This window comes from Mycena indigotica, assembly GCF_014461135.1.
Source record: "Mycena indigotica strain 171206Taipei chromosome Unknown Mind.scaff0004, whole genome shotgun sequence".
NCBI lineage: Eukaryota > Fungi > Basidiomycota > Agaricomycetes > Agaricales > Mycenaceae > Mycena > Mycena indigotica.
This window is the reverse complement of record NW_023503003.1, coordinates 1,649,751-1,675,672: the sequence shown is the minus strand read 5'-3', so window position 1 is coordinate 1,675,672 and position 25,922 is coordinate 1,649,751. Positions and strand designations below refer to the sequence as shown.

Below are 25,922 nucleotides of genomic sequence, written 5' to 3'. Positions count from 1 at the left end.
GAGCGTCCGTTATCTGGATTACCGCCATGGTCGGCGTCGCTGTATGTGGTGAAAAGCTCCCCCTGGTTGATTTTCCCCCCGAAAGTCAATTTTCGATCGATGGTCCCCTTGAGATAGCGCAGCACTCGTTTGAGAGCCTGCCAATGAGTTTGACCGGGATTTTGAGAGAACCGGGAGAGCACACCAACAGCGTATGCAATGTCGGGTCTCGTAGCGACGGCGAGGTAGGCGATGGCGCCAAGAATGTGGAGGTAAGGTACATTCTTCATTGCCTTCTGGTCTTCCGAGGATTCCGGGCAGTCGGCGGCGCTTAAGCGTACTTTTGGGTCCATCGGCGTTGTTACCGAAGTTACAGTTGGACATGCCCGCTCGTTCGAGGATGTCGCGGATGTACTGATCCTGGCACATAGATATTGTACGGGCTTGGCGGTCGCGCACAATCTTCACTCCCAGCAGCCAACTCGAGGGTCCTAGGTCACGTAGTTTGAAGTGCTTTCCGAGTTCGTCAATAAATGCATGTGCTTCAGCGCTTGATTTTGCAGCAATCGTCATGTCGTCGATGAACACCGGTACGATGATGCGTGTACCTGATTCTTTGCTCGTGTAAACCCAAACGCTGTGCTCGCAGCGAACTCGTTCGAACCCCATCGAGGTAAGGACTTCGTGAAGTTTGAGGTGCCATTGATGGCCTGCTTGTCGTAAGCCGTAGAGCGATTTGAGAAGTTTCAGCGCCTGACCCGGGGGTATGATTGTGGACCCTTCGGGTAGTTGCATGTAGACATCTTCGGATAAGTCGCCATATAGGTACGCAGATGAGATATCGACACTCCAGAGCTCAAGATCTTCCATTGCGGCGAGTGCAAGGACAAAGCGGAGTGTCGCCCACTTTGGGGTTGGGGCAAAAGTTTCCGTGAAGTCGAATCCGGGGCGTTGAGAGTAACCTTTTGCCACAAGTCGAGCTTTATATCGTTCGATGGATCCATCTCCGTTAAGCTTCACACGGAATACCCAGCGACTGCCAATTGCTTTTCGTCCTTCGGGGAGTTCGACCAGTTCAAACACTCCCATCTCGATTAATGATTCTAGCTCACGAAGCGCAGCAGCATGCCATTTCTCTGCTTCCTCTTTGGAGAGCCGCATTGCCTCCTCGTACGAGTTGGGACCGGCTGTCGATGTCGAGAGGGCTGATAGCATCGCATTTTGGTAAGCGAATTTGAATGCTTCTAGAGGGCTGAGATATACGAAATCTGACGGCTCGGATTCGAGTTGAGCGTTTGCTGCCCAGGTGCCTTGGTAGTTCCACGGTGCCTTTTGGTTTAATTGGTTTAGTTTGAGTCGCTGACCGCGTCCAAGGCCGGGGGGCATGCGATAAAGCCCGCCTTTGCCGGAAATATCGAATTCTTGCGGTGCGAGTGGGCGTTTCGGAAGTGGAGGTGGAGTTGATTGATCCGAGTTGGATTCAAAGTCAGATGGTAGGTCTGTGAGCGTTGACATTGGGGACAGTGGTGGTGTCTGGACTTCCGGGAGGAGTGGAGATAATAGCTGTGGCGGAGGTGATAGCTGTGGTGCTGGTTCGGTGTCGGTGACCTTTTGTTTGGATTTTCCAGATTCGTAGTTTGTTTCTCCCCCTGAATCTGGTAAATTGTCAAACGGCACTGTGTCATTCGCAGTGTTGGGGGCATTGCTGAGTTGATGCGGAAAGGGATGTTTCGGGGGTGGTAGATCAAATGGATTTGCGAGTGGCCATTGGTTTCCTGGGAATACGCGCTCGTCGAAGGTCGCATGCGATGAGACAACAACACGTTTGCGACGCGTGTCCCAAAACTTCCATGCTTTTGTACCGACCGGATATCCAATGAATATCATCAGCTGAGTTTTTGACTCAAACGGTTTTCGCTTTTTCTTTGGGATGAGCACATAAGCGAGACATCCGAAAATCCGTAAATGGCTGACATCAGGCTTTTGGTGGTTCCACGACTCTGAGGGGGTAACAGAAGGGGAGCTGCTGGTTGGGAGACGGTTATAGGCATAGTTTAGGGCGCTGACGGCGTGTTCCCAGAGGTAAGGTGGGAGTTTGGATTCTTGAAGAAGTGCGGTTGCGCCTTCTTCCAATGTCCGATTCGCTCGTTCGGCAACACCATTTTGATGTGGCTCTCCTGGTTCTGTTTCGCGAGTAACCACCCCGTTTGCGGCCAGTTTCCTTTTGAACTCTGCACTGATGTATTCCCCTCCCCCGTCTTCTTGCAGATAAGCAATTTTAAGGCCTGGGTGTTTCGCTTCCGCGTGCGCTTTATAGTCCCAGAATGCTGATTCAGTGTCACTCTTTTGCCTGAGGAAGTAAATGCTCTGAACCGCAGTGTTGTCGTCAATAAATGTTACCCAGTAGCGATGGCCTTCTCGACTTTGTACTGGGAAGGGTCCCTTCAGGTCAGAGTGGATAAGTTCGAGAGGACGTGATGCACGTGTGCGCGGCGAGCGAGAGACTGAACGGTGCTGTTTTCCAGCAATACATGGTTCACAAATAGGGTCTGAGGTGCCATTGTCGGTTATTGACGCACCACTGACCAGCTCTTTCTGAATCGCATTGCGGACACGATCGACATTCAGATGTGCAAATCGACGATGCCAAAGGTTTTCGTTCTCTGCCAAGGTGCTTTTCTGCGTTGCATAGTCAGCCTGAATTGATTTTGGAACAAGTGTTGGGCATTCCAAGGTGGCCGTGTCTTCATCCGTATATTTTGCGGTCATGGTGATATCGCCCTTCATGAATGACAGACCCACAGCATCTGCTTGAAGCATGAACCCTTTCTTTCGGACAAGGAACAGAGCGGAAAAAAGATTTGAGCGGAGTGCGGGTACATGAAGGACTTCGGTTATCTCCACATCTTTTCCACTTTTCAAACGCATTAACACCGAGCCCACTCCTTCAGCGTATACCACCGAGTTGTCCGCCAGCCGAACCGGTATTGAGCATGGTTTATACGAGATGAAGAGATGCCGAAGGAAGGTCATATGACGGCTCGCGCCTGTGTCGACGATCCAGTCAATTAGAGTGCAGACGTAGGATGCAACGGTACTTGCAATGCTTGCAGATTCGACTTTCTCTTTGTCCTTCTTCTTCCCTTTTCCCTCCTTTGCCATTTTAGACGCCTTTTGTTTCGTCCAACACTCTTCTTCAACATGCCCACGACGGCCACAGAAGTTGCACTCCTTCAGACCTGGTGGCGGAGTCGGCGGTGGAGTTGACAATGAGGTCGGGCCAGAGAGCGATGGAGTATAAGTACTTGCCCCATGCATTGCTGTCGCACTGATTCCAGAGCTGTCGCCGATTTTTGGACGGTTATCTTCGGTGAAGAATGATGCGCGGACCGTCGTGAGGAATAATTGCTTCTGATTGTTTTGCAGAAGATGCGACGCGACGTTGTTGTGGGTTTCTGAGATGCCGCGGATGGCAATGATACACTGGAGTTCTTCGACAAGTTGGGGAATGGTGAGAGTTTCGGGGAGGAGATTTCGCCAATTGCCGCCAAGTTTTGTTATGCGCCCAAGGAATTGTCCCAGTTTCTCGCCCTCGTCGATAGTGGTGTTGAGCATTGCCATGAGAACAGCAAAACGGGGGGCGGCCGTTGGGGATTCGTGGACAGCCTTGAGTGTGGCCCAAATTTTTACTGGGTTTTGGCGGACATCCCTGACGTGTTCTTGTTCGTCTTCATCCAAGCATAACCACAGCATACCAGCAGCTTGGTCTCGAAGGTCCTCCCACCGCTCATGCTTCTCAAGTTCCTCCTCCGTTGGTGCACTTGGGTCTGCGAATTCGGGTTCGCGCGTGCGTCCTTCAATGTGGCGCCATGTGCCGTAGGTCTTGGCTGTAGCTTCAATATCAAGTTTCCATTTACTGTAGTTGCTGGGTGAGCTGTGTAAGCTTTCAAAGGTCTTCTTCGAAGCGTCGAAAGGCATTGCGAAATGATGATGGGATTGGAAGAGTGAATGAATATGCGAGGCGTGTCTAAGGATTATATCGCGGGGCCCATAACCTGTTGAGCGCGGAAGAATCCTGACGAGAGACTGCGTCGTAGCGGTCAATGCTTTGTTATTGACTATTCTAGCTGAAGTACATACCTGCGTCGTAGCGGTCAATGCTAAAGAGCAGTGACCGTCACGACGCAGCACTTATACTACCAATGTGACATAGCGCGTAAAGTATTGGCTTCAACATATTTCCCGTAGCTTTTATTCACGCTTTGGATCCTCCCCTGCTAGGCTTTCGTCGGAGTCTCCAGGGTTGCCCTTACAGCAGAAGAAACTCTCTACGGGATTAACCGGTCAAGATTGCCAGGTTTGGTGCTGACTCAGGCTCGGAGTACGAGTCCGTACCCCCCTCGTCACCGCCCCTGCCACTTGACCCCTCCTCCTCTGCTCTTGTCGTCTTTACGCCCGCTATGTCTACCGGAGCTGCTCCGGACGCTGACGCGCATGGACGCACTTGAGGCGAAACTAGACAACCTCACCAACATCCTCACCCACCTTGCTTCCCAGGCTTCCGCTGCCGCACCACCTCCGGCAGCTCCCGACCGCCTGGCATCTCCGAATGCCCCGACGCGGATGCGTTATTTGGTGACATTACTGTCGCCTCAAAACTGGTCTTACGACCAAACCCCCCGTTTGCGTTTAACGGAGATCGCAAACGCGGCCGCGCCTTCCTATACGCGGTCAAAACCTACGCTCGGCTTGCCCCGGAGGCCTTCGTGGTTAACGGAGAGCCGAGTGAAGAAAAGGCCGTCCGCTACGCCATGTCCTATATGGCGGAGGGACCCGCTCAGCAATGGGCAGAGCGTCATGGGAGCAAAAACCCTTCCCCTTCCCTCGGTGGAGCCAGTTCCTCTCCGAAGTTTCGCCTTCGGTTCGTTGAGGAGAACGAACAGGACCTCGCGCTCGCTAAGTTGGAAAGCGCGGGTTATCACATGGGAATGCGGGATGTCTACGGATATACCGACGACTTCGAGGACTTGATGGACCTCGCTGGCCAAGACGCGTTGGTTAAGGTGACCAAGTACCGCCACGGACTTGACCCCCTGATCAACAACGGCATCACGTCTTGAACGACCCCCCAGACCTCCGTGACTATCTGGGCTGGCGCACTCGGGCTTTCCGACAATATGAAGCCCTGGTGCGAGCGAAGCTCATTAAGGGAACGGCTACCCCGCGGACCGCCGGACTCCGCGGGCGCCTTCCCCATCACTCGTTCGGCAACTCCGTTCCCCATCCGCCCGGTGGCCGCACCTGCGCCACCCGCGGCCCCGCCCCCCCCCGGTACCTCCGGCTCCCGTCCCTATGGAGTTGGATCGTACTAGGGCTCGGGCGCCCCTCGTCGAGCCTGCTTCAGATGCGGCGACCCCAATCACTTGGCTCGGGACTGTCCGCTCCCCCCGATGTTCGCCATATGGACATCCTCGACGAGGTGATCCAGCAACTTGGCGATGAGATGCTGGGAGAGCTACTTGCGCGGTTGTCCGACACCGCGGCCTTAGCAGAGGCGCATTCGGAGGCTCCGGCAGAGGATTTTGTCCCCGCGACGAGTGACTGGTGTGCCCTCGTTCGCGTCCATAAATCGTTTCACTTGTTTGTATGATGAATCAACTCCCTTGCCTTACAACGAGCCTGAAACGAAAGACGCACCCCCTGCCCCCTCTGAAGCCCCCGTTCGGATTCGCCGACTTGCCTGGGAGAAAAAGCTACCTGGCAGCTATACCATCTCTGCCGCTCCTGGGGTTAACTCGCTCCACCTTCCTCTTGAGCTTGAGTCCACTGCGAACGCGCTCAAGCTCTCCCTCTCAGGTCTGGTCGACTGCGGAGCCACTTCGGACTTTATCGACACAGAATACGTCAACCGAAACAACGTGCCAGTCCGAAATCTCTCAGTACCCATACCGGTCTACAACGTCGACGGCACCCCCAATGATGCTGGGTCTATTCGCCAAATCGCGGACCTGGTCCTACGATACAACGGACACTCCGAACGCGTTCAGCTGGCTGTAACCCACCTTGGGAAACAGGACTTGATACTCGGGTACTCCTGGCTCAAAAAGCATAACCCCGAGATCAACTGGGAAACAAAGGAGGTGAAAATGAGCCGCTGCCCCCGAAGCTGCTCCACCTGCCGCGACGAGGAACGGACCGAGCGCGCTGAGGTTCGCCGCCTCCGACTCCTTAAATCGCGCTTGCTTGCGGGCGCCTTCCCCACCGTTTGCGCTATCGATATCGCTGGCCCAGACGATGCCGACGACGAACTCAGAGCTCCTTCGGACCCTCCGGAGCGCTCACCAGATCTCGACGACGACGAGCATCTTGAAGACGGCGACCGCATCTTCTACACCTCCTTTCGCCCAATCGAGGAGATTCGCGCTGGGAGCACCGTGTCCCAACGCCTTGCAGAGGCCTTCGCCCGTAACTCGGCCCCCCGCCTTCGGAGATTCCGGACTGGGCCAAGGAGTTCCAAGACGTCTTTGACAAGGAGTCCTTCGACACGTTACCAGAGCGGAGGGCTTGGGACCACGCTATCGAACTCGTTCCCGACGCGAAGCCCGCTAATTGCAAGGTGTATCCGATCTCCCCCTTGAACAGCGCGAACTTGACGAGTTCATCGAGGAGGGACTTGCCACAGGCCGTATCCGCCCTTCGAAATCTCCGATGGCTTCCCCGTCTTCTTCGTTAAGAAAAAGGACGGAGGACTTCGGTTTGTCCAGGACTACCGCGCCCTTAACGCAATGACGATTAAGAACCGGTACCCCCTTCCGTTGATTAACGACCTTATCAACAGGCTTAAGGGCCGCCCGTTACTTCACCAAACTCGACGTTCGCTGGGGCTTTAATAACGTCCGGATTAAAGAAGGAGACGAGTGGAAGGCGGCCTTTCGGACCAACCGAGGGTTGTTCGAACCTTTGGTGATGTATTTTGGCCTGACGAACTCCCCCTGACTTTCCAAACGATGATGAATGACATTTTCCAGGATCTCATTCTCTCAGGAGACGTCATGATCTACCTCGACGATATCCTTATCGCGCATTCGGACCTCCGTAAGCACCGCGAGATCGTCCGCGAAGTCCTTCGGCGACTCGAATGCACAAGCTGTACCTTCGCAAGGAGAAGTGCGACTTGAGAAATCGTCAATCGAGTACCTGGGGGTTATCATCTCTCACAACCACGTCGAAATGGATCCCGTTAAGGTTGCCGGAGTCTCCGCATGGCCTCCGCCCGAGAACAAGAAGGACGTCCAGCAGTTCCTGGGGTTTGCTAATTTCTACCGCAGGTTCATTCGGGATTTCTGGCCCTAGCGCAACCCCTCTTCGCGCTCACCAAGAAAGACCAGAAATGGGCCTGGGGAGACGCCGGCCGCCGCCTTTCAAGCTATCAAAGACGCGGTCGTCTCAGAGCCCGTCTTAGCGATCCCGGACGACTCTCGGCCTTTCCGACTTGAAGCAGACAGCTCAGATTATGCGACGGGGCGGTTCTTTCACAACAATCCGCCCCGGACGGGAAGTGGCACCCTGTAGCGTTCTATTCCAAAAAGCTTAAATGATGTCCAGCGCAACTACGAGATTCACGACAAGGAGATGCTCGCGATCATCCGCGCACTCGAGGAGTATCGGCATTTCCTCGAGGGCGCCGCGCATCCGGTCGAGATCTGGACTGACCATAAGAATTTGGAGTATTTCCGAAAGGCACAGCACCTTAACCGTCGGCAAGGCCCGATGGTCGTTGTACCTTTCCAGGTTTGACTTTACGCTACACCACGTCCCAGGTCGCCAAATGGGCCGTCCCCGATGCTCTCTCTCGCCGGCCCGACCACGGTATCTCCGACGACAACTCGGATGTCACCCTCTTACGCCCCGAACTGTTCCACGTTCGCGCTTGAGGCCGTCACCGTCTCTGGGCCTGGCTCCGAACTTGTCCAGACATCAAGGAAGCGCTATCCGGTGAGCCTGACCTAGAGGAGCCCGTCGCGCTTGCGGCCCGGCAACTCTTGAAGGTCCGAGGTCAAGTTCGGGGCCCCCCCTCATCACGTTCGGACGAGTGGGCCGTCTCCGGCGACCTCCTGTACTTCCGCGGCAAGGTTGTAGTCCCTAAAGACAAGGACCTAAGGAGGCGCATCATCGAGCTCTGCCACGATACGCGAGTCGCCGGACACGCCCGGGCGGTTCAAGACCTTAGAGTTGGTTTCGCGCAACTACTGGTGGCCGCAGATGTCTCGCCATATCGGACGCTACGTCGCGACCTGCGACTTATGCTGCCGCACGAGGCCCTCCGAAGGCTTCCGCATGGAGAGCTCCATCCGACCGAAGTCCCGCCCGAGCGTTGGCACACCGTCACTGTAGACTTCATTGTCGAGCTGCCCGAGGCCCATGGGTATGACGCGGTTATGGTAGTGGTCGACGCCCTCGGAAAGCGCCCCCACTTCACTGAGTGCCATACGACAATAGACGCGGTCGGAGCTGCCCGCTTGTACTATCGGAACGTCTGGAGGCACCACGGAACCCCGAGAAGTACATTTCGGACCGTGGCTCGCAGTTCATCGCTGACTTCACGCGCGAACTCTGGCGCTTAATTGGCGTCAAACCGGCTACCTCCACGGCTTACCACCCGCAAACCGACGGACAAACCGAGCGTTACCCAAGAGCTCGAGCAGTACATCCGGATCTTCACCAACTACCAACAAGACGACTGGGACGAGCTTATCCCTGCCGCTGAGTTCGCCTATAACAACCACGTTCACTCCTCCACTCAACAGGTACCCTTTATGACTGACACTGGTCGGCTCCCCCGAATGGGTTTCGAGCCAGGCGCCCGCTCAGAGTTGGAGTCGGTGAACGAGTTTCGCGATCGGATAGCAAACGGCGTCTCCGAGGCAAAGGCCGCGCTCGTTAAAGCCAAAGACGAGTATAAACGGTACTACGATCGGAAACGTTCGGACGCTCCGAATATTCAAGTTGGTGATAAGGTTTGGTTGGACGCCTCTGACATTAGAACGACTCGGCCCTCCGAGAAGTTCTCCCACAAGCGCCTTGGACCGTTCAAGGTGCTCGCAGAGGTTAGCAAAGGTGCCTACAAGCTAGACCTCCCCCCGTTACTCCAAGCTCCACCCCGTCTTCCCCGTTGTTAAGCTCGAGCCCGCTCAGGACGACCCCTTCGATGGACGACCCGGCTACGACGAACCGCCCCCCGAACTAGAGGACGGAGTTCCCGAATGGGAAGTCGAGGAAATCTTGGATGCCAGGATAAGGTATAAGCGTCTTAACTATTTCGTCAGGTGGAAAGGCTACGATGCTTCACACGACTCGTGGGTTCGGTTCGACCGTGTCTTTGCGCCAGACAAGATTGCGGACTTCTATCGGAGATACCCGGGTAAACCACGGCACATCGCCTCAGCAACCTTCGACTCGCTGCCCTTCCGTATTATGCGTCGGGACGCCGCATTCAAAGGGGGGTGATGTCAGGGGAACCCCGCTTCGGCCTCCTTCGACCCTCCGAACGCATCCGAGGCGCATCCGACCGGCGCCCCCTCGGACGCTCCGACCCACCCCGACCATCGTCCACGGCCTCCTTCGCCCGCACAATCACCGATCCGTCAAGACCCTCCCAACGATCACCTTGGGACAGAGCCTGCGACGCCGCTCAGGCCTTCTGCGCTCTACGTCGGCAGTTACGGACGACCAGTATATAGTTGGCGCCCTAGCAGGCGGACCCTTAGAGTTTCTTCTCTTTGGATCCTCCCCTGCTAGGTCGGTCCCTCCGTGTATTTCCCGTAGCTTTTATTCACGCTTTGGATCCTCCCCTGCTAGGCTTTCGTCGGAGTCTCCAGGGTTGCGAGTCTCCAGGGTTGCCCTTACAAGCACCTTGAACAGTCCAAGGCGCTTGTGGGAGAACTTCTCGGAGGGCTGAGTCGTTCTAATGTCAGAGGCGTCCAACCAAACCTTATCACCAACTTGAATATTCGGAGCATCCGAACGTTTCTGATCGTAGTACCGTTTATACTCGTCTTTGGCTTTAACGAGCGCGGCCTTTGCCTCGGAGACGCCGTTTGCTATCCGATCGCGAAACTCGTTCACCGACTCCAACTCTGAGCGGGCGCCTGGCTCGAAACCCATTCGGGGGAGCCGACCAGTGTCAGTCATAAAGGGTATCTGTTGAGTGGAGGAGTGAACGTGGTTGTTATAGGCGAACTCAGCGGCAGGGATAAGCTCGTCCCAGTCGTCTTGTTGGTAGTTGGTGAAGATTCGGATGTACTGCTCGAGCTCCTGGTTAACGCGTTCGGTTTGTCCGTCGGTCTGCGGGTGGTAAGCCGTAGAGGTAGCCGGCTTGACGCCAATTAAGCGCCAGAGTTCGCGCGTGAAGTCAGCGATGAACTGCGAGCCACGGTCCGAAATGTACTTCTCGGGGGTTCCGTGGTGCCTCCAGACGTTCCGATAGTACAAGCGGGCAGCTCCGACCGCGTCTATTGTCGTATGGCACTCAGTGAAGTGGGCACGCTTCCCGAGGGCGTCAACCACTACCATAACCACGTCATACCCATGGGCCTCGGGCAGCTCGACAATGAAGTCTACAGTGACAGTGTGCCAACGTTCGGGCGGGACTTCGGTTGGATGCAGCTCTCCATGCGGAAGCCTTCGGAGGGCCTTCGTGCGGCAGCATAAGTCGCAGGTCGCGACGTAGCGTCCGATATGGCGAGACATCTGCGGCCACCAGTAGTTGCGCGAAACCAACTCTAAGGTCTTGAACCGCCCGGCGTGTCCGGCGACTCGCGTATCGTGGCAGAGCTCGATGATGCGCCTCCTTAGGTCCTTGTCTTTGGGGACTACAACCTTGCCGCGGAAGTACAGGAGGTCGCCGGAGACGGCCCACTCGTCCGAACGTGATGAGCGGGGGCCCCGAACTTGACCTCGGACCTTCAAGAGTTGCCGGGCCGCAAGCGCGACGGGCTCCTCTAGGTCAGGCTCACCGGATAGTGCTTCCTTGATGTCGCGGACAAGTTCGGAGCCAGGCCCAGAGACGGTGACGGCCTCAAGCGCGCGAACATGGAACAGTTCGGGGCGTAAGAGGGTAACATCCGAGTTGTCCTCGGAGATGCCGTGGTCAGGCCGACGAGAGAGAGCGTCGGGGCGGCCCATCTGGCAACCTGGGACGTGGTGCAGCGTGAAGTCAAACCTAGAAAGGTACAACGACCATCGGGCTTGCCGACGATTAAGGTGCTGTGCCTTTCGGAAATACTCCAAATTCTTATGGTCAGTCCAGATCTCGACCGGATGCGTGGCGCCCTCGAGGAAATGCCGATACTCCTCGAGTGCGCGGATGATCGCGAGCATCTCCTTGTCGTGAATCTTGTAGTTGCGCTGGACATCATTTAAGCTTTTGGAATAGAACGCTACAGGGTGCCACTTCCCGTCCGGGGCGGATTGTTGTGAAAGAACCGCCCCCGTCGCATAATCTGAGCTGTCTGCTTCAAGTCGGAAAGGCCGGGAGTCGTCCGGGATCGCTAAGACGGGCTCTGAGACGACCGCGTCTTTGATAGCTTGAAAGGCGGCGGCTTCGGCGTCTCCCCAGGCCCATTTCTGGTCTTTCTTGGTGAGCGCGAAGAGAGGTTGCGCTAGGGCCGAGAAATCCCGAATGAACCTGCGGTAGAAATTAGCAAACCCCAGGAACTGCTGGACGTCCTTCTTGTTCTCGGGCAGAGGCCATGCGGAGACTCCGGCAACCTTAACGGGATCCATTTCGACGTGGTTGTGAGAGATGATAACCCCCAGGTACTCGATCGATGATTTCTCGAAGTCGCACTTCTCCTTGCGGAGGTACAGCTTGTGCATTCGGAGTCGCCGAAGGACTTCGCGGACGATCTCACGGTGCTTATGGAGGTCTGAATGCGCGATAAGGATATCGTCAAGGTAGATCATAATGTCTCCTGAGAGAATGAGATCCTGGAAAATGTCATTCATCATCGTTTGGAAAGTCGCGGGGGAGTTCGTCAGGCCAAAATACATCACCAAAGGTTCGAACAACCCTCGGTTGGTCCGAAAGGCCGCCTTCCACTCGTCTCCTTCTTTAATCCGGATGTTATTAAAGCCCCAGCGAACGTCGAGTTTGGTGAAGTAACGGGCGCCCTTAAGCCTGTTGATAAGGTCATTAATCAACGGGAGGGGGTACCGGTTCTTAATCGTCATTGCGTTGAGGGCGCGGTAGTCCTGGACAAACCGAAGTCCTCCGTCCTTTTTCTTAACGAAGACGACGGGGGAAGCCATCGGAGATTTCGAAGGGCGGATACAGCCTGTGGCAAGTCCCTCCTCGATGAACTCGTCAAGTTCGCGCTGTTCAAGGAGGGAGATCGGATACACCTTGCAATTAGCGGGCTTCGCGTCGGGAATGAGTTTGATAGCGTGGTCCCAAGCCCTCCGCTCTGGTAACGTGTCGAAGGACTCCTTGTCAAAGACGTCTTGGAACTCCTTGGCCCAGTCCGGAATCTCCGAAGGCGGGGGGGCCGAGTTACGGGCGAAGGCCTCTGCAAGGCGTTGGGACACGGTGCTCCCAGCGCGAATCTCCTCGATTGGGCGAAAGGAGGTGTAGAAGATGCGGTCGCCGTCTTCAAGATGCTCGTCGTCGTCGAGATCTGGTGAGCGCTCCGGAGGGTCCGAAGGAGCTCTGAGTTCGTCGTCGGCATCGTCTGGGCCAGCGATATCGATAGCGCAAACGGTGGGGAAGGCGCCCGCAAGCAAGCGCGATTTAAGGAGTCGGAGGCGCCGAACCTCAGCGCGCTCGGTCCGTTCCTCGTCGCGGCAGGTGGAGCAGCTTCGGGGGCAGCGGCTCATTTTCACCTCCTTTGTTTCCCAGTTGATCTCGGGGTTATGCTTTTTGAGCCAGGAGTACCCGAGTATCAAGTCCTGTTTCCCAAGGTGGGTTACAGCCAGCTGAACGCGTTCGGAGTGTCTGTTGTACCGTAGGACCAGGTCCGCGATTTGGCAAATAGACCCAGCATCATTGGGGGTGCCGTCGACATTGTAGACCGGTATGGGTACTGAGAGATTTCGGACTGGCACATTGTTTCGGTTGACGTATTCTGTGTCGATAAAGTCCGAAGTGGCTCCGCAGTCGACCAGACCTGAGAGGGAGAGCTTGAGCGCGTTTGCAGTGGATTCAAGCTCAAGAGGAAGGTGGAGCGAGTTAACCCCAGGAGCGGCAGAGATGGTATAACTGCCAGGTAGCTTTTTCTCCCAGGCAAGTCGGCAAATCCGAACGGGGGCTTCGGAGGGGGCAGGGGGTGCGTCTTTCGTTTCAGGCTCGTTGTAGGGCAAGGGAGTTGATTCATCATACAAACAAGTGAAACGATTTATGGACGCGAACGAGGGCACACCAGTCACTCGTCGCAGGGGACAAAATCCTCTGCCGGAGCCTCCGAATGCGCCTCTGCTAAGGCCGCGGTGTCGGACAACCGCGCAAGCAGCTCTCCCAGCATCTCGTCGCCAAGTTGCTGGATCACCTCGTCGAGGATGTCCATATGGCGAACATCGGCGGGGAGTGGACAGTCCCGAGCCAAGTGATTGGGGTCGCCACATCTGAAGCAGGCTCGACGAGGGGCGCCCCGAGCCCTAGTACGATCCAACTCCATAGGGACGGGAGCCGGAGGTACCGAGACGGGGGCGCGGGCCACGGGTGGTGCGGGTGCAGCCACCGGGCGGATGGGGAACGGCGTTGCCGAACGGGCGATAGGGAATGCGCCACGCGGAGCCCCCGGCGTCCGGGGTGGTCCCTTTGATGAGCTTCGCCCGCACCAAGGCTTTGTATTGGCGGAAAGCCCGAGTGCGCCAGCCCAGATAGTCACGGAGGTCTGGGGGGTCGTTCGAAGACGTGATGCCGTTGTTGATCAGGGGGTCAAGTCCGTGGCGGTACTTGGTCACCTTAACCAACGCGTCTTCGAATCCGGCGAGGTCCATTAGGTCCTCGAAGTCGTCGGTGTATCTGTAGACATCCCGCATTCCCATGTGATAACCCGCGCTCTCCAACTTGGCAAGCGCAAGGTCCTGCTTGTTCTCCTCAACGAACCGAAGGCGAAACTCGGAGAGGAATAGGTTCCACCGAGGGAAGGGGAAGGGGGTTTTGCTCCCATGACGCTCTGCCCACTGCTGAGCAGGCCCCTCCGCCATATAGGACATGGCGTAGCGGACGGCCTTTTTCTTCGCTCGGCTCTCCGTTGACCACGAAGGCCTCCGGGGCAAGCCGAGCATAAGTCTTGACCGTGTATAGGAAGGCGCGGCCGCGTTTGCGATCTCCGTTAAACGCAAACGGGGGGTTTGGTCGTAAGACCAGTTTTAAGGCGACAGTAATATCACCAAATAACGCATCCGCGTCGGGGCATTCGGAGATGCCGGGCGGTTCGGGAGCTGCCAGAGGTGGTGCGGCAGCGGAAGCCTGGGAAGCAAGGTGGGTGAGGATATTGGTGAGGTTGTCTAGTTTCGCCTCAAGTGCGTCCATGCGCCGTCAGCGTCCGGGAGCAGCTCCGGTGGACATAGCGGGCGTAAAGACGACAAGAGCAGAGGAGGAGGGGTCAAGTGGCAGGGGCGGTGACGAGGGGGGTACGGACTCGTACTCCGAGCCTGAGTCAGCGCCAAACCTGGCAATCTTGACCGGTTAATCCCGTAGAGAGTTTCTTCTGCTGTAAGGGCAACCCTGGAGACTCCGACGAAAGCCTAGCAGGGGAGGATCCAAAGAGTGAATAAGACTACAGGAAATACACGGAGGGACCGACCTAGCAGGGGAGGATCCAAAGAGAAGAAACTCTAAGGGTCCGCCTGCTAGGGCGCCAACTATATACTGGTCGTCCGTAACTGCCGACGTAGAGTGCAGAAGGCCTGAGCGGCGTCGCAGGCTCTGTCCCAAGGTGATTGTTGGGAGGGTCTTGACGGATCGGTGATTGTGCGGGCGAAGGAGGCCGTGGACAATGGTCGGGGTGGGTCGGAGGCGTCTGAGGGGGCGCCGGTCGGATGCGCCTCGGATGCGTTCGGAGGGTCCGAAGGAGGCCGAAGCGGGGGTTCCCCTGACACCGAACCTAAGGTTTGGCTCTATATAACAAGGTTGCCATCAGCACTACCACATTCGGAGTGGCAGTGCAAAAATTATTCCCTTTTTTGGCTGCATCACATGATGGCTGGATCATCTGGTAAGGTTCGGCATCTGCCGCTTGCGGCCTTATCCCCTCTCATACTAAGCTTCATTTCTGTACACTTTATGGATCACTATATGTCCTACCCCTGCGCCTATTGCTGGCGCATCAGCGCTGATGCCATTAGCTGACTAAACGTGTGGGGTTCCCACGACCCCTACCTTACATGGGTTGTACAACCTGTTGAGCTCAGCAGTACTAAATTCTAAACAGCTTTACCACCAGGCTTGCGACATTCAATTGGATGAAAGAGCTGCGTTTGCGCTTAATAGCTGCTCGGGCCAAAAAAGGAAATGATTTGGAATTTGTAGACTGACCCGATGCACCAAGAATTACATTGTATGATAGCGACAAGACTATATAGCGACATAGGATGCTCGAAACCTCTGCATCTACTCTCAATATATACAAATTTGTAACTGAACGAAAAAAAAGCAAAAATCAGTCATCGTCGCTGGGAGTAAGGTATTCTTCGTCGCTGATGACCTGCCGTCGACTTCGACCTCTTGACGGTGGAAGAGGCCTTTCATCTTCTTCCATAGGCGTCAAAGCCGACTCGTACATGCCAGCAGCTGGCCCAACAACGTTTCCACCAAGTCCCGGTGCTGCCCCAGGCAATCCAGAGCCAACTGTTAAGCGTTTGAAGGTTGAGTCGAGAACTTTCTCCATTTCTACTGCATCCACATAAACCCACGACCCCTCCTGGTTATATGTTCGGGCGTTGTTGAACATCAAGGCCCAGTCGTTTCGATAGGCTTGGACGTCCTTGTAGAAGATTCCATTCCCTCGTTTGCGTAGATGGGAGAGGGCGATGGGTTGGGTGATCAGTTGGTAGTAGTCGGGGTAGTCCTAATCTAAGTTAGCGAAGACTGATAGGTAAACGCGTTGCACGTACGTGTTTGTCTGGTAGTTCTCTGAACAATTCACAGCGTTTGCGACCATCGGTATCTTCGCATGCAAGAACGGCACGATGGCACTCGTTGAAAACCTTCTTCATCTTTTCACGAATGGCGGGAGGAACATCAGGGCCATTGGCTTTCGGTGGCGGTTTGCGGCGCTTCTAGATGAACATGAGCATCGATGAAGTACAACCGACCCTCATTCTTACCGAAATGCGGTCGTCGTCATCGTCGTCCAGATCGGCGATAGAGGGTGTAACAGAAACAGAGTTCCCACCACGTTTCCGTTTCCCACTGAGAATGACCGGCTCATAATCAGTATTACGGCCCTTGCCCTTTCTGCCCTTGCGGCCACGGGAATCTGAATCCGAGACTGGTGTGCCGCGGCCTGATTCCAACGGGCGTGTCGCAGCTCGTCTTCTCGCGCGATCAGCCAACTCTTCAAGATCTTCGCCATCCTCCAGCGCCTATCAAATACATTAGTTGGCCAAACGCATGACGGAAACCACATACCATCGCCCATGTTTCATCGTCAAGTCCGTCGTTATAGCTAACCTCTTTCCTGCGCCGTTGTCCACGACCTTCCGCAGCCTCGTCTATCACGGTGGCTTCGAAAGGTTCGTCCTTTTGGTAAAATTCGGGCAACTCCTCGAATTGCATCAAAGGCGGAGGAGGCTTCCCGCGATGTCCCTGAGCTCGCCACGTTTCCTGCTGGTCGCGTTCGCGCTTCGAGTCCATTTCACGGAAAAGTTCCTGTTCCTCCTCGGAGCGAGCAAGGATAAGGTTGAGTTCGTCGTCGTTCATATCACCGGCCTCTTCGTTGTCTTCCTCTTGGTCGGCTTCGAGGATTGCTCGCTGTGTGTCTCACGTCAGAGGCGAACACTTTAACATTGCAAGCTCACCAAAAACTCCTCTTGCTCTTCCTGAGTTGACTTGTTGTCAAAGCGACCCTTCTGGATGACCTTGTCGTCGATATCGAGCTTGTACCGGGCACGCGAGTACATCGCCTCCTCCACACTCTTCTCGGTGATAAATCGAAGGATTAGCACGGCCTTGGTCTGTCCGATACGATGAGCACGATCTTGAGCTTGCAAATCGGCGTGAGGATTCCTAAGTGTCCATTTAGCATGACAAGCATCGGGTTATCTGCGTTAACCCACCAGTCACTATCGAATCTAAACCCAAGAATGAGTATCGAAGTACATGGCAAACAAGTGACACTCACATGATGACAGTGTCTGCAGTTTGCAGATTTAAACCGAGACCGCCTGCTCGCGTGGAAAGAATGAATACTTTGTACTCGTCGGACGCGTTGAAGAGTTGCACGAAATTGGCACGTTCCTCCGTTTTCGTTCCACCATCGAGTCGAAGGAATTTCCAACCGAGCATATTCAAAAAGTCGGCCATGATATCCATGACTTTGGTCATTTGGAAGAAAATCAGGACCTGAATGATGTAAGAGTAAAGTCATGGAGGGGAGATGTACACACTCGATGACCTGTTGCAAAGAATTTGGGAAGAATGCGACTGAGCAGCTCAATCTTGCCGGATGTGCGAATGATTTTGTCGTCCACCAGGCCTGAAGGGTTGATGTTGTCCTCGACACTCTCGAATAGGAAAGGATGCTGGCAAATTTTGCGTAACTGCATCAATTCATTGCTCAGACCTTTGACACCAGTAACTTTGCTGGAATGGAGTCAGTATCGCTGTCGAAAAGCAGCTTTGCGGTACGAACCCGTTCTTTTGAGTGGACCCGTCCGCGATCATCTTGTGCTTCTTCATCTGCTTGTAGATCTGACTCTGCAGCGCACTCATGCGGACCTTGATGACTTTTTCGACCTTGTCGGGCAGTTCACTCTCCACGTCCTTCTTCAAACGCCGAAGCAAAAATGGCCTCAACACCTTGTGCAAACGACGAATAATAAGCATCGCCTCTTCTTCGTTCAGTTCAATCTTGTCGCCGGTGCCAGAGTTCGCGAAAGGTGTGTTGAACCATTCGTCGAAGGATTTGACAGAGTTGAAGATTCTTGGGAGAACAAAATTGAGCAGCGACCAGAGCTCCGTGAGATTGTTTTGGAGAGGGGTTCCACTGAGCAGGAGACGGTACTTGGAATGGTAGTAAGTCGTTAAAGTGACCGTCAGTTTACTTTGCGTGTTCTTCATGCGGTGGCCCTCATCTGTGATGGAATTGAGAACAATAGACGGAAAAGAGATGAAGGCGCGTTACCAATGATCATGTGTAGCCATTTCATCTTGCAAAGGACGGGGCGGTCTTTGATAATATACTCGTAGGTGGTCAAGAGGACCTGGAAGTGGCCCACGCGAAGGTCGTTCTGCAACTGTCGTCGTTGTGCGGGGTTGCCTTTGTAGGAAATGACCTTGATACTGGGTGCCCATTTCGCAAACTCTCCGGACCAGTTGGTCATCGTGGACAAGGGGACGATAACAAGATAGGGTCCATAGAGCTTTTTGGATTCGATAAGGAAACTAATCAACGAAATCGTTTGGATCGTCTTGCCGAGACCCTACGACAATGTCAGAAAACGAAAGACGACAATCGAGTTCATACCATTTCGTCAGCCAAGATACCGTTGAGGCGATTGTTGTACAAGCTGACCATCCATTGCAGACCTTTCAATTGGTACTCCTTCAGAGTGCCACCCACAAGGATAGACGGTTGCCTTGTGATGGGCTCTTGAATACGATGAGCAACGGCATAATAGTCGACTTTGGAAGCGGAGGACGAATGGGCATCTTCCTCTGCCGTCGTGACTGCTGCACCAAAAGTCGCTTCAGTTGCACCGTCGCCGACGTAGTAAGTGTCGCCTTGTTGGGAAGCTACAGCCTGGGCAAGAGAGTCGAGATACGAGTCCGTCTGCCGCAGTAAGTGGGTGATACGCGTGTCCTTGACATTATCGACGAGAGCCATGTAGGCTTCTTCATCGTCAGCCTTGAGGGCTTTGATACGCTCCTTCGCGATACGCTCCATCCGTTTCTGTTCTTCCTTCTCCGTGAACACATGGAAGTTCAATACAGCCCGGTTGAGACGCGTAACACGGTCTTGCGCATTTCGACCGACGGTTTGAACACTGACGGCGTGCTGGCAAATAACGTCGAGTTGTTCCACGTGCTTCGACTTGGCTCGTCGCTCGCGCTCCATCCGTTGTTGGCGCTCTCGCTGTTCTGTGGTTCGCGCATCTTTAAGGGCTGGCTTACGGAAACGACGGAATTCCAAACGATTGAGCGGGAGTAGTGAACCATGGTTGAGAGTCTCAGCGACAGCTGCACGCATGATGCGTTGCTTATCGAGGAGACGTAGGGCTTTAAGCTCGTTGAGAGCTCTGAGTTTGCCGTGCGACGTTTGTGTTATGAGTGCTGTATTCTCTTTCTCGCTCTTGATCATATCCTGGTGGTCAAAACCCGTCTCGAGACCACCATCTCCCATGGTCGACAGCAATTCCTCCAACTCCCGTATACGCTGTTGCCGCCGAGCCTCGACGAAGCGATCTCGCTCTTCCATTATCTGACGAGGGTCTAACCCGGCAGGCATGACTGTGGGGATAATGAGGCGCTGGAGACGACTGGCCCAAAGCTTGGGATCGAGGTCTGCGGGTCTTCTGAGATGGGTGAAGGGGTGGACAAAGGCGTTGTATGGGTGGATGCCTGAATTGATGTCGTCTTCGAGGAAGGGACCTTGCGGCAAATCCGCCGGGTCTACGTCGTCGTCTTCGAAGCTCTCGACAGGTTCTGTTTTGGCCACCCGGACAGCGCTGTCAATGAGCTTGCTGTTTATGTCGGTGGGATGGACGAGTTTCTCGAGATCAGCGACAGGGTTGGCTGGGCCATGAATGAGAGGTTGGAGGTGTTCGGGGATTCCCAAGCCTTTGACGAGTTGCTTATAGGCTTGAATGTGAACGCGAAGCTTATTGAAGTCTTCTGGGGCGAAAGAAACGGGGGAACTGGGAGGGAAAATTTGAGTCGATATGGCGCCGTTGGTGAGAGGAGAAGCGCTAATGCCATTTGTGACCGAATGGCCGTTTGTCAGAGGCTGAGGCTGTTGTTGTCCTTGTTGCATTCGGCCTTGATCTAAGTGTTAGCGCTCGTGAAACGGTGGACCATTGACTCACGTTGTTGGTGCTGGATGGTCTGTAGGAGCTTCGTAAGATTTTCTATTTCCCCCGGCTTCTGCTCATGCGGATTCTGCCGGAGGAATGAGAGGCGCTGTGGAAGGTCAGATATACGGCATCTTTGGTCAATATTGCACTTGCTTGAAGAACCGCATTTACGTCGGGCATTCGCTGGGGGGTCATATTCTGGCCAAGACCGTTGGCCAGCATGGTGACAACAGACGGGAGGCGAACAGGACGATGTCAAAATGTCGGTAACTCGAGCGCGTTCCGTGGTATGAGAGATCACGAGCACTCGCCGTCGTTTTGACCTGTGTGGCTGTTTGAGGTCTTGTCACGCGTGTCACGCCGGAGTCAGGGTCACGTGTCACCTCCCTCACTCTGACCATGCCTGCTGAACGAGCAGGGGTACGTGCTTTCCTTTGAAAATGCATGTTTTAACTAGTCACAGTACACCGTAACTATGTTCATCGTCGACGTTGGGCCGTCGATGAACAAAATCCGTACTCATGACGCAGAAGGCAATGAGCTGCCTCACGAAACAACCTATCTTCAATGGGGACTGCAATTCGTCAAGCTCAAGATCCAGGAAATGGTATTTAACCCTCTCGGATTCTTTGCCACTCCAAAACCGCGATTTAGATCTTCAATGGTCGGAAGACAGACCAATGCGGTGTAATTCTCCTTGGTTCAGACCGCACGCGAAACACTCTCAACAAGGCTATGAAAGAGGGATACGAGCGTATAGAAGAGTATATAAAGATTGGACAACCGACTCCAGCAACGCTTTCCAAGCTAGATGCGCTGACAACGACGGATGAACCGGGGGATGGTGTGTGTGTGTGTCCACAAAAAGTTACATCATAGCTCAAACTCTCTGCAGCTCTCGACGCATTAATCGTTGCAATGGAGACACAAGAGGAATACCTAGGCAACAAGAAAACTTGGACACGCAAAATGGTCCTTGTCACGGACGGAGAAAGTCCTATTGAGGTGGACAGCCAACTGAAACCGACAGTCAAGAAAATAAATGCCTATGGAATCAGCTTGACTATCATGTGGGTAATATAATGTCGATCTTCATCTTCCCTTACCTCTATAATAGTGGTCTAGACTTCGACTCAGACGATGAAAACTATCTCTACCGCGAAGAAGACAAATCCCGGATAAAGGTGCGCTATGACTAGGACTCCTAAATGGTTCTGACCTTCCAAAGAGTGAGAACGAAGAATTCTTCAAGGAGTTGGTGGAGAAGCTCGATGACGGGATCGTAGGCACTTGTGCATATGCTCTTCGTGAAATTTCACGTCCAGATGTCAAAATAACCAAATCTGTGCTTATGGGAACGACTCTGCGACTTGGGGACTTCCAATCCAGACCGGAGGAGGCGATTCAAGTCAATATTCGAACGAGTAAATGTACAGCAATGGCACGACCGAAAAGCTTCAAGAAATTTGCTTTAAGGGAACCCCTTACTGCCGAGCAAAAGGCTTTGCGGGCCCAAAAGAAGGCACAGATGAAGAAGAAGAAACCAGTCAAAATGGAGGAGGACGATTCTGTGACTGAGAGTGATGACGACGACGAACAGCCTGTTAAGATGGAGGTCGACGAAGAAGAGCCTCCACCAAATGGTGTTGCGAAGACGGTCAAATTCGCCCAGTTGAAGATGCACACACAATTCTATGTCGATCGACGAGAACGCAATGAGGATGACGACACAGAAGTCAAACAAGAGGAAAAAGAGCCTGTTATCGAAGACGAAGATGACGAGGGTGGACCCTCCAAATTACCGGCATATCTTGAACAAGTTTCTAAGGAGGAATTGATTAAGGGATTCAAGTACGGAACCACATACGTGCCATGTCCCGATGGTCAATTTGAGCGTCTTCCAACGAAGAAAGGTATCGACGTTTGTGGGTTTTTCCCTGCCAAGAATGTGCGACCTTGTTCCTTATATTTTCTGGTTCTCTTATCTTCTCTTCAGTTTCGACGCGAACTCTCGATGGGCGAGGTTCAGTACATTTGGGGAGATCCTTCTCAGCCTGAGCAACAAGTCGCCATCTCTTCTATTGCCCAAGCAATGTACGAGAAAAATGTCATGGCCATTGCACGATGGGTTAGCAAAGACGGTATGGATCCCAAAATGGGTGTCCTCACTCCTGGCATTGACGACGGTGTCGACTATCTGCTCTGGTCTCACGTGAGTTTCTCTACTACTTTTGATTTCGTCTTATGGCGCTTCAAAGATGCCCTTCGCCGATGACGTGCGCAAATATATGTTTGCCTCCCTCGATAAACTCGTCTCAAAGAAGGGCGAAATACTCACGGAGCATCCGTTCTTACCGACGGAACCACAACTCGAGGCTATGGATGACTTTGTTGACGCTATGGACCTGATGCATCACGGAGACAAGGACGAAGAGGGGTAAATTCCACTTATGAACTGAGGATTATGGATTTTACTTCTCACACAGAAACCGTGGCCCCTGGTTTGACACGCGCCTGTCCTACAATCCTGCTGTCCATCGCATTAAACAAGCGCAATTTCATGCTGCTGTCGTCTCAGATATCAACACCAACCCCGTCCCACCTCCTCATCCCGAACTCCTAACTTACTTTGACCCGCCGCCGAAGATGCTCAAACGTGGTCGCGATGCCATCGAAAAATGTAAAGACGAGTTCAAAGTCAAGCAAGGTTTGTGCTTATGTCTGTGGTTTTTTGCGATGTTTATCTGACTGTTCATTTAGTCCCGAAGAAAGTTGCAAAGACTAAAGCAACAGGACATGCTCATGCTCACGTAGAGGAGGATGAGGGTTTCTTACTGGACGCGAAACCCATGCCAACCAACTCTACTTGGACTTTATCCCAACCAGTGGCAACTTCAAGTACCAACGTGTCGCCTTCGAAGAAGGGCAAGACTAGGGCCGTTTCCTCAAATGGTAGTGTGACTGAGGATGACGAGGATCTTTTGTCTGGCGTCGCGCCGCGTTCTCGCTCCCCAGCTGCCTCAATTGCCGATACTGATAACGCCACGAGGACCGCAGAGGAAGCAGTTGATCTAAACATCGATCCAGGTCGCGCACCAGGACGTATTATTGGCACAACACGTCCATTAGCAGATTTCCGTGAGAATATCGCCCGCGGCGACGTGGTCAGTAAAGCAGTCGAAGATCTGTGTGCTGTCATCGCGGAGGTCGTGGTTAAGCCTTTCGCGAGCAGACGACACGCAGAGTTGGTGGAATGCATGCAAGTTTTGCGGGATACCTGCCTGAAGGTTTTTACTGCCCTTCTTTCTCGCATATTCACTCAACGCTTTTTGTAGGAGGACGAAGTGGACGCTTGGAACGAGTGTGTTTCTAGCTAAACTGGCAACGATTTTCACTGATATCTTTAAGTTTCATGCGCGATCTCAAGAAGACACTCACCAAGTCGTCACCTGGGAACAAGGGATTCTGGGCTGAGATTCAAAAGGTTGGACGTCCGATGAGTCTGATCAGCGACAAAGAGGCAGAGGAGCACGGTGGTTCCTCTGACGTCTCCGAAACTGGTGCCAAAAAGGTTTGTCTTACGATTGACCTCCTTTCTGATTGCTCAACATTCACAGTTCCTCAATTAAACACAAGCTCCATTGATTATCTATTGTACGCGTAGTTGTATACAGTCATGAGCCAGTTGGCCTAATCCAGGAAAGCTCTTTCATCATCTACAAACGGACGTTAAAAAGTCGCAGAGAATTTCTCAGCCGATTCTTCGGGTTTGACAACGCTTGCCTGGGCAGGCGACCGGCTTGTACCTCCCACAACTCTTATTTTGCCTCTTCTCGCCACATTCTTTCGTTGAGGAGAGGCGGATGGTGCAATGACAAGTTCAGAATCAGTTGACGGAGACAAGGCTTTCCGGTTGGGTGGAGGGAATATCGGCCAAGGAGAGATTTCCGTGACAACGGCCGCTGGGGACGCTGACACAGGCTCAGCCTGGTTTGCATCCCCAGCCTGTTTCTCCGCTAGATCTTCGGGCTGGAAGTTGAAAAATCTCTGTCCTACTGGAGCAGCTTCCTTGGCGGCAGTTTTCCTCTTTGGTGGCCCGACCTTGGTCTCCGTTCTGGCAACACGGACAGATGACGAGGAAGCGTCAGCGTTGGGTCGCTTTTCAACCGCGGTCCTTTTGCGCGTTGACCCTTCAGCCTCCTCGGATGGGCGCTTCCGTTTTTTACCGACACTAACAGCAGTAGACTTGTCTCCAGCGACGGCCCCTTTCATAACTTGTTCCATCGCGCTGATCTCCCCGGGCCTCAGCTTGTTATTCGGCCCCTTCGCCCATTTCTTGATGTATGCCTCCATGTCGGTATATACCTTCTGCGTCGCCTTTACTTCCTTTGGATGTTTCGCCCTCACATCGTCCTTCAAGCCCTGAATACCCTCCGCCAACGAAGCAAGTGTCGCACTATGTCGGTACTTTTCCACGAAGACAACTGTCGCATGGAATTCGACAGGCGCAACACGATTCATGAGCGCCCGGGAGGTACCAGCGATTTCCTCGTAGATGGTTAGGGCGGCGGTCATCGCTGCTTTAACCTTGGGATCCACCGCAACTTCTTCACTGAGCCATATGTCCGATTTGGCACCAGCCATAGGCGCGAGCGTCTTGCTGGGAGTCGACAAAGTGTACAAGATGGTGCTGAGGTACCGAAATGCCGTTGAACGGTCTTTGCCCCGTCTGAGGGTGAACCGTTTCTTGTCCTTGTGGAGCCACGAGTCGGGTCTGTCAAGGTGGTCCTCGAGGCACTTCAACGCGGTATTTGCACGGTCCGTTTCGTGCACGCGGAGCTTCTCGGCAACGGTTAGAGGAACCCCATTCTGAAGACGCTAAACGAGGGTAAGGTGGCTTTCGACAAGAGAGAATGGACAAACCGCGAATATATCGTTTTCCTCTGTAGGCAGTAGTTGATCGTAAATCACGCAGGAGATAGTCTTGCTGATGAATTCGTCGCGGATATGTTGCGGTAGTTCCTCCTTGCTGCCTAGTGTTCTCTTGCTCTTGTCAACGATGTACCAGTATTTCTTGCCCGTGTGCCTGGAGGTGTGTTAAGAAAGAAGAGGAGAAAAGAACATCGACATACGCATTCTCAACTAGAGGTAGAGCTTGAGGTTAACTATCCAAACTGCCAATGCAATGAAACATACAAGGTATCTAGGTAAACGTCAAAGGTGGCGTTTCCGGCGAAAACAAAGTGAAAACTCACTTCTCCGCTCAGGAACTTCCGAATCGTCGTCAGCCGTTGCTTGCCATCTACACAGCGATACTTCGTGACGCCATCCTCTTTATAGAGCGCTGATTCCCCCCCAAACCAATCAGCGGCCGAAGCCAATCATCGAACATAGTTGACTCACCGAAGACGATTTGGCTCACTGGCGCGTTTCGGAAAAGGGAGTCAACAAGTCCTTTCTGATTCTTTATGTTCCAAACAACATCTAGAGTATCGTGAGTTTCGTGCATACTGAACAGGGGGCGGTGGCCATCCTTACTGCGTTGGTATTTGGCGTCCAGATAGATTCGGCCGGCGACAAGATTGTCGAAAAGTTTCTTGGTGGTCCAGCTCTCTAGTCTTGCTTGGGAGAATTTATGTCCAATGATGTTGTCCACATTTCCGGATTCCGAGTCTGAGTCCGAGTTGTAGCCAGCTTCTCGGTCCATG

General features: G+C 53.7%; 3 protein-coding genes across 3 annotated transcripts; 1 reads left to right on the top strand and 2 right to left on the bottom strand.

The window, feature by feature from the left end:
* Nucleotides 1-15,641: 15,641 nt before the first annotated feature.
* MIND_00431200 (uncharacterized protein) lies at nucleotides 15,642-20,436 on the bottom strand (the record flags this gene model as incomplete). The annotated part of the gene is made up of 14 exons (XM_037361127.1): nucleotides 15,642-16,049; nucleotides 16,096-16,260; nucleotides 16,309-16,566; nucleotides 16,613-16,954; nucleotides 17,002-17,209; nucleotides 17,260-17,274; nucleotides 17,325-17,545; nucleotides 17,590-17,785; nucleotides 17,835-18,276; nucleotides 18,327-18,432; nucleotides 18,478-18,624; nucleotides 18,669-20,179; nucleotides 20,227-20,320; nucleotides 20,368-20,436. The coding sequence occupies 14 exons, from the start codon at nucleotides 20,434-20,436 to the stop codon at nucleotides 15,642-15,644; spliced, it is 4,182 nt and encodes a 1,393-aa protein (XP_037221419.1).
* A 177-nt stretch (nucleotides 20,437-20,613) lies between these two features.
* MIND_00431100 (Ku domain-containing protein) lies at nucleotides 20,614-23,843 on the top strand (the record flags this gene model as incomplete). Its single annotated transcript, XM_037361126.1, has 13 exons — nucleotides 20,614-20,634; nucleotides 20,678-20,821; nucleotides 20,869-21,058; nucleotides 21,110-21,284; nucleotides 21,332-21,398; nucleotides 21,443-22,162; nucleotides 22,211-22,426; nucleotides 22,473-22,651; nucleotides 22,701-22,921; nucleotides 22,975-23,501; nucleotides 23,550-23,575; nucleotides 23,623-23,785; nucleotides 23,832-23,843. The coding sequence occupies 13 exons, from the start codon at nucleotides 20,614-20,616 to the stop codon at nucleotides 23,841-23,843; spliced, it is 2,661 nt and encodes an 886-aa protein (XP_037221418.1).
* A 100-nt stretch (nucleotides 23,844-23,943) lies between these two features.
* Nucleotides 23,944-25,921, bottom strand: MIND_00431000 (DUF262 domain-containing protein; the record flags this gene model as incomplete). Its single annotated transcript, XM_037361125.1, has 6 exons — nucleotides 23,944-25,092; nucleotides 25,138-25,300; nucleotides 25,347-25,356; nucleotides 25,411-25,417; nucleotides 25,470-25,516; nucleotides 25,576-25,921. The coding sequence occupies 6 exons, from the start codon at nucleotides 25,919-25,921 to the stop codon at nucleotides 23,944-23,946; spliced, it is 1,722 nt and encodes a 573-aa protein (XP_037221417.1).
* Between the last annotated feature and the right edge of the window lies 1 nt (nucleotide 25,922).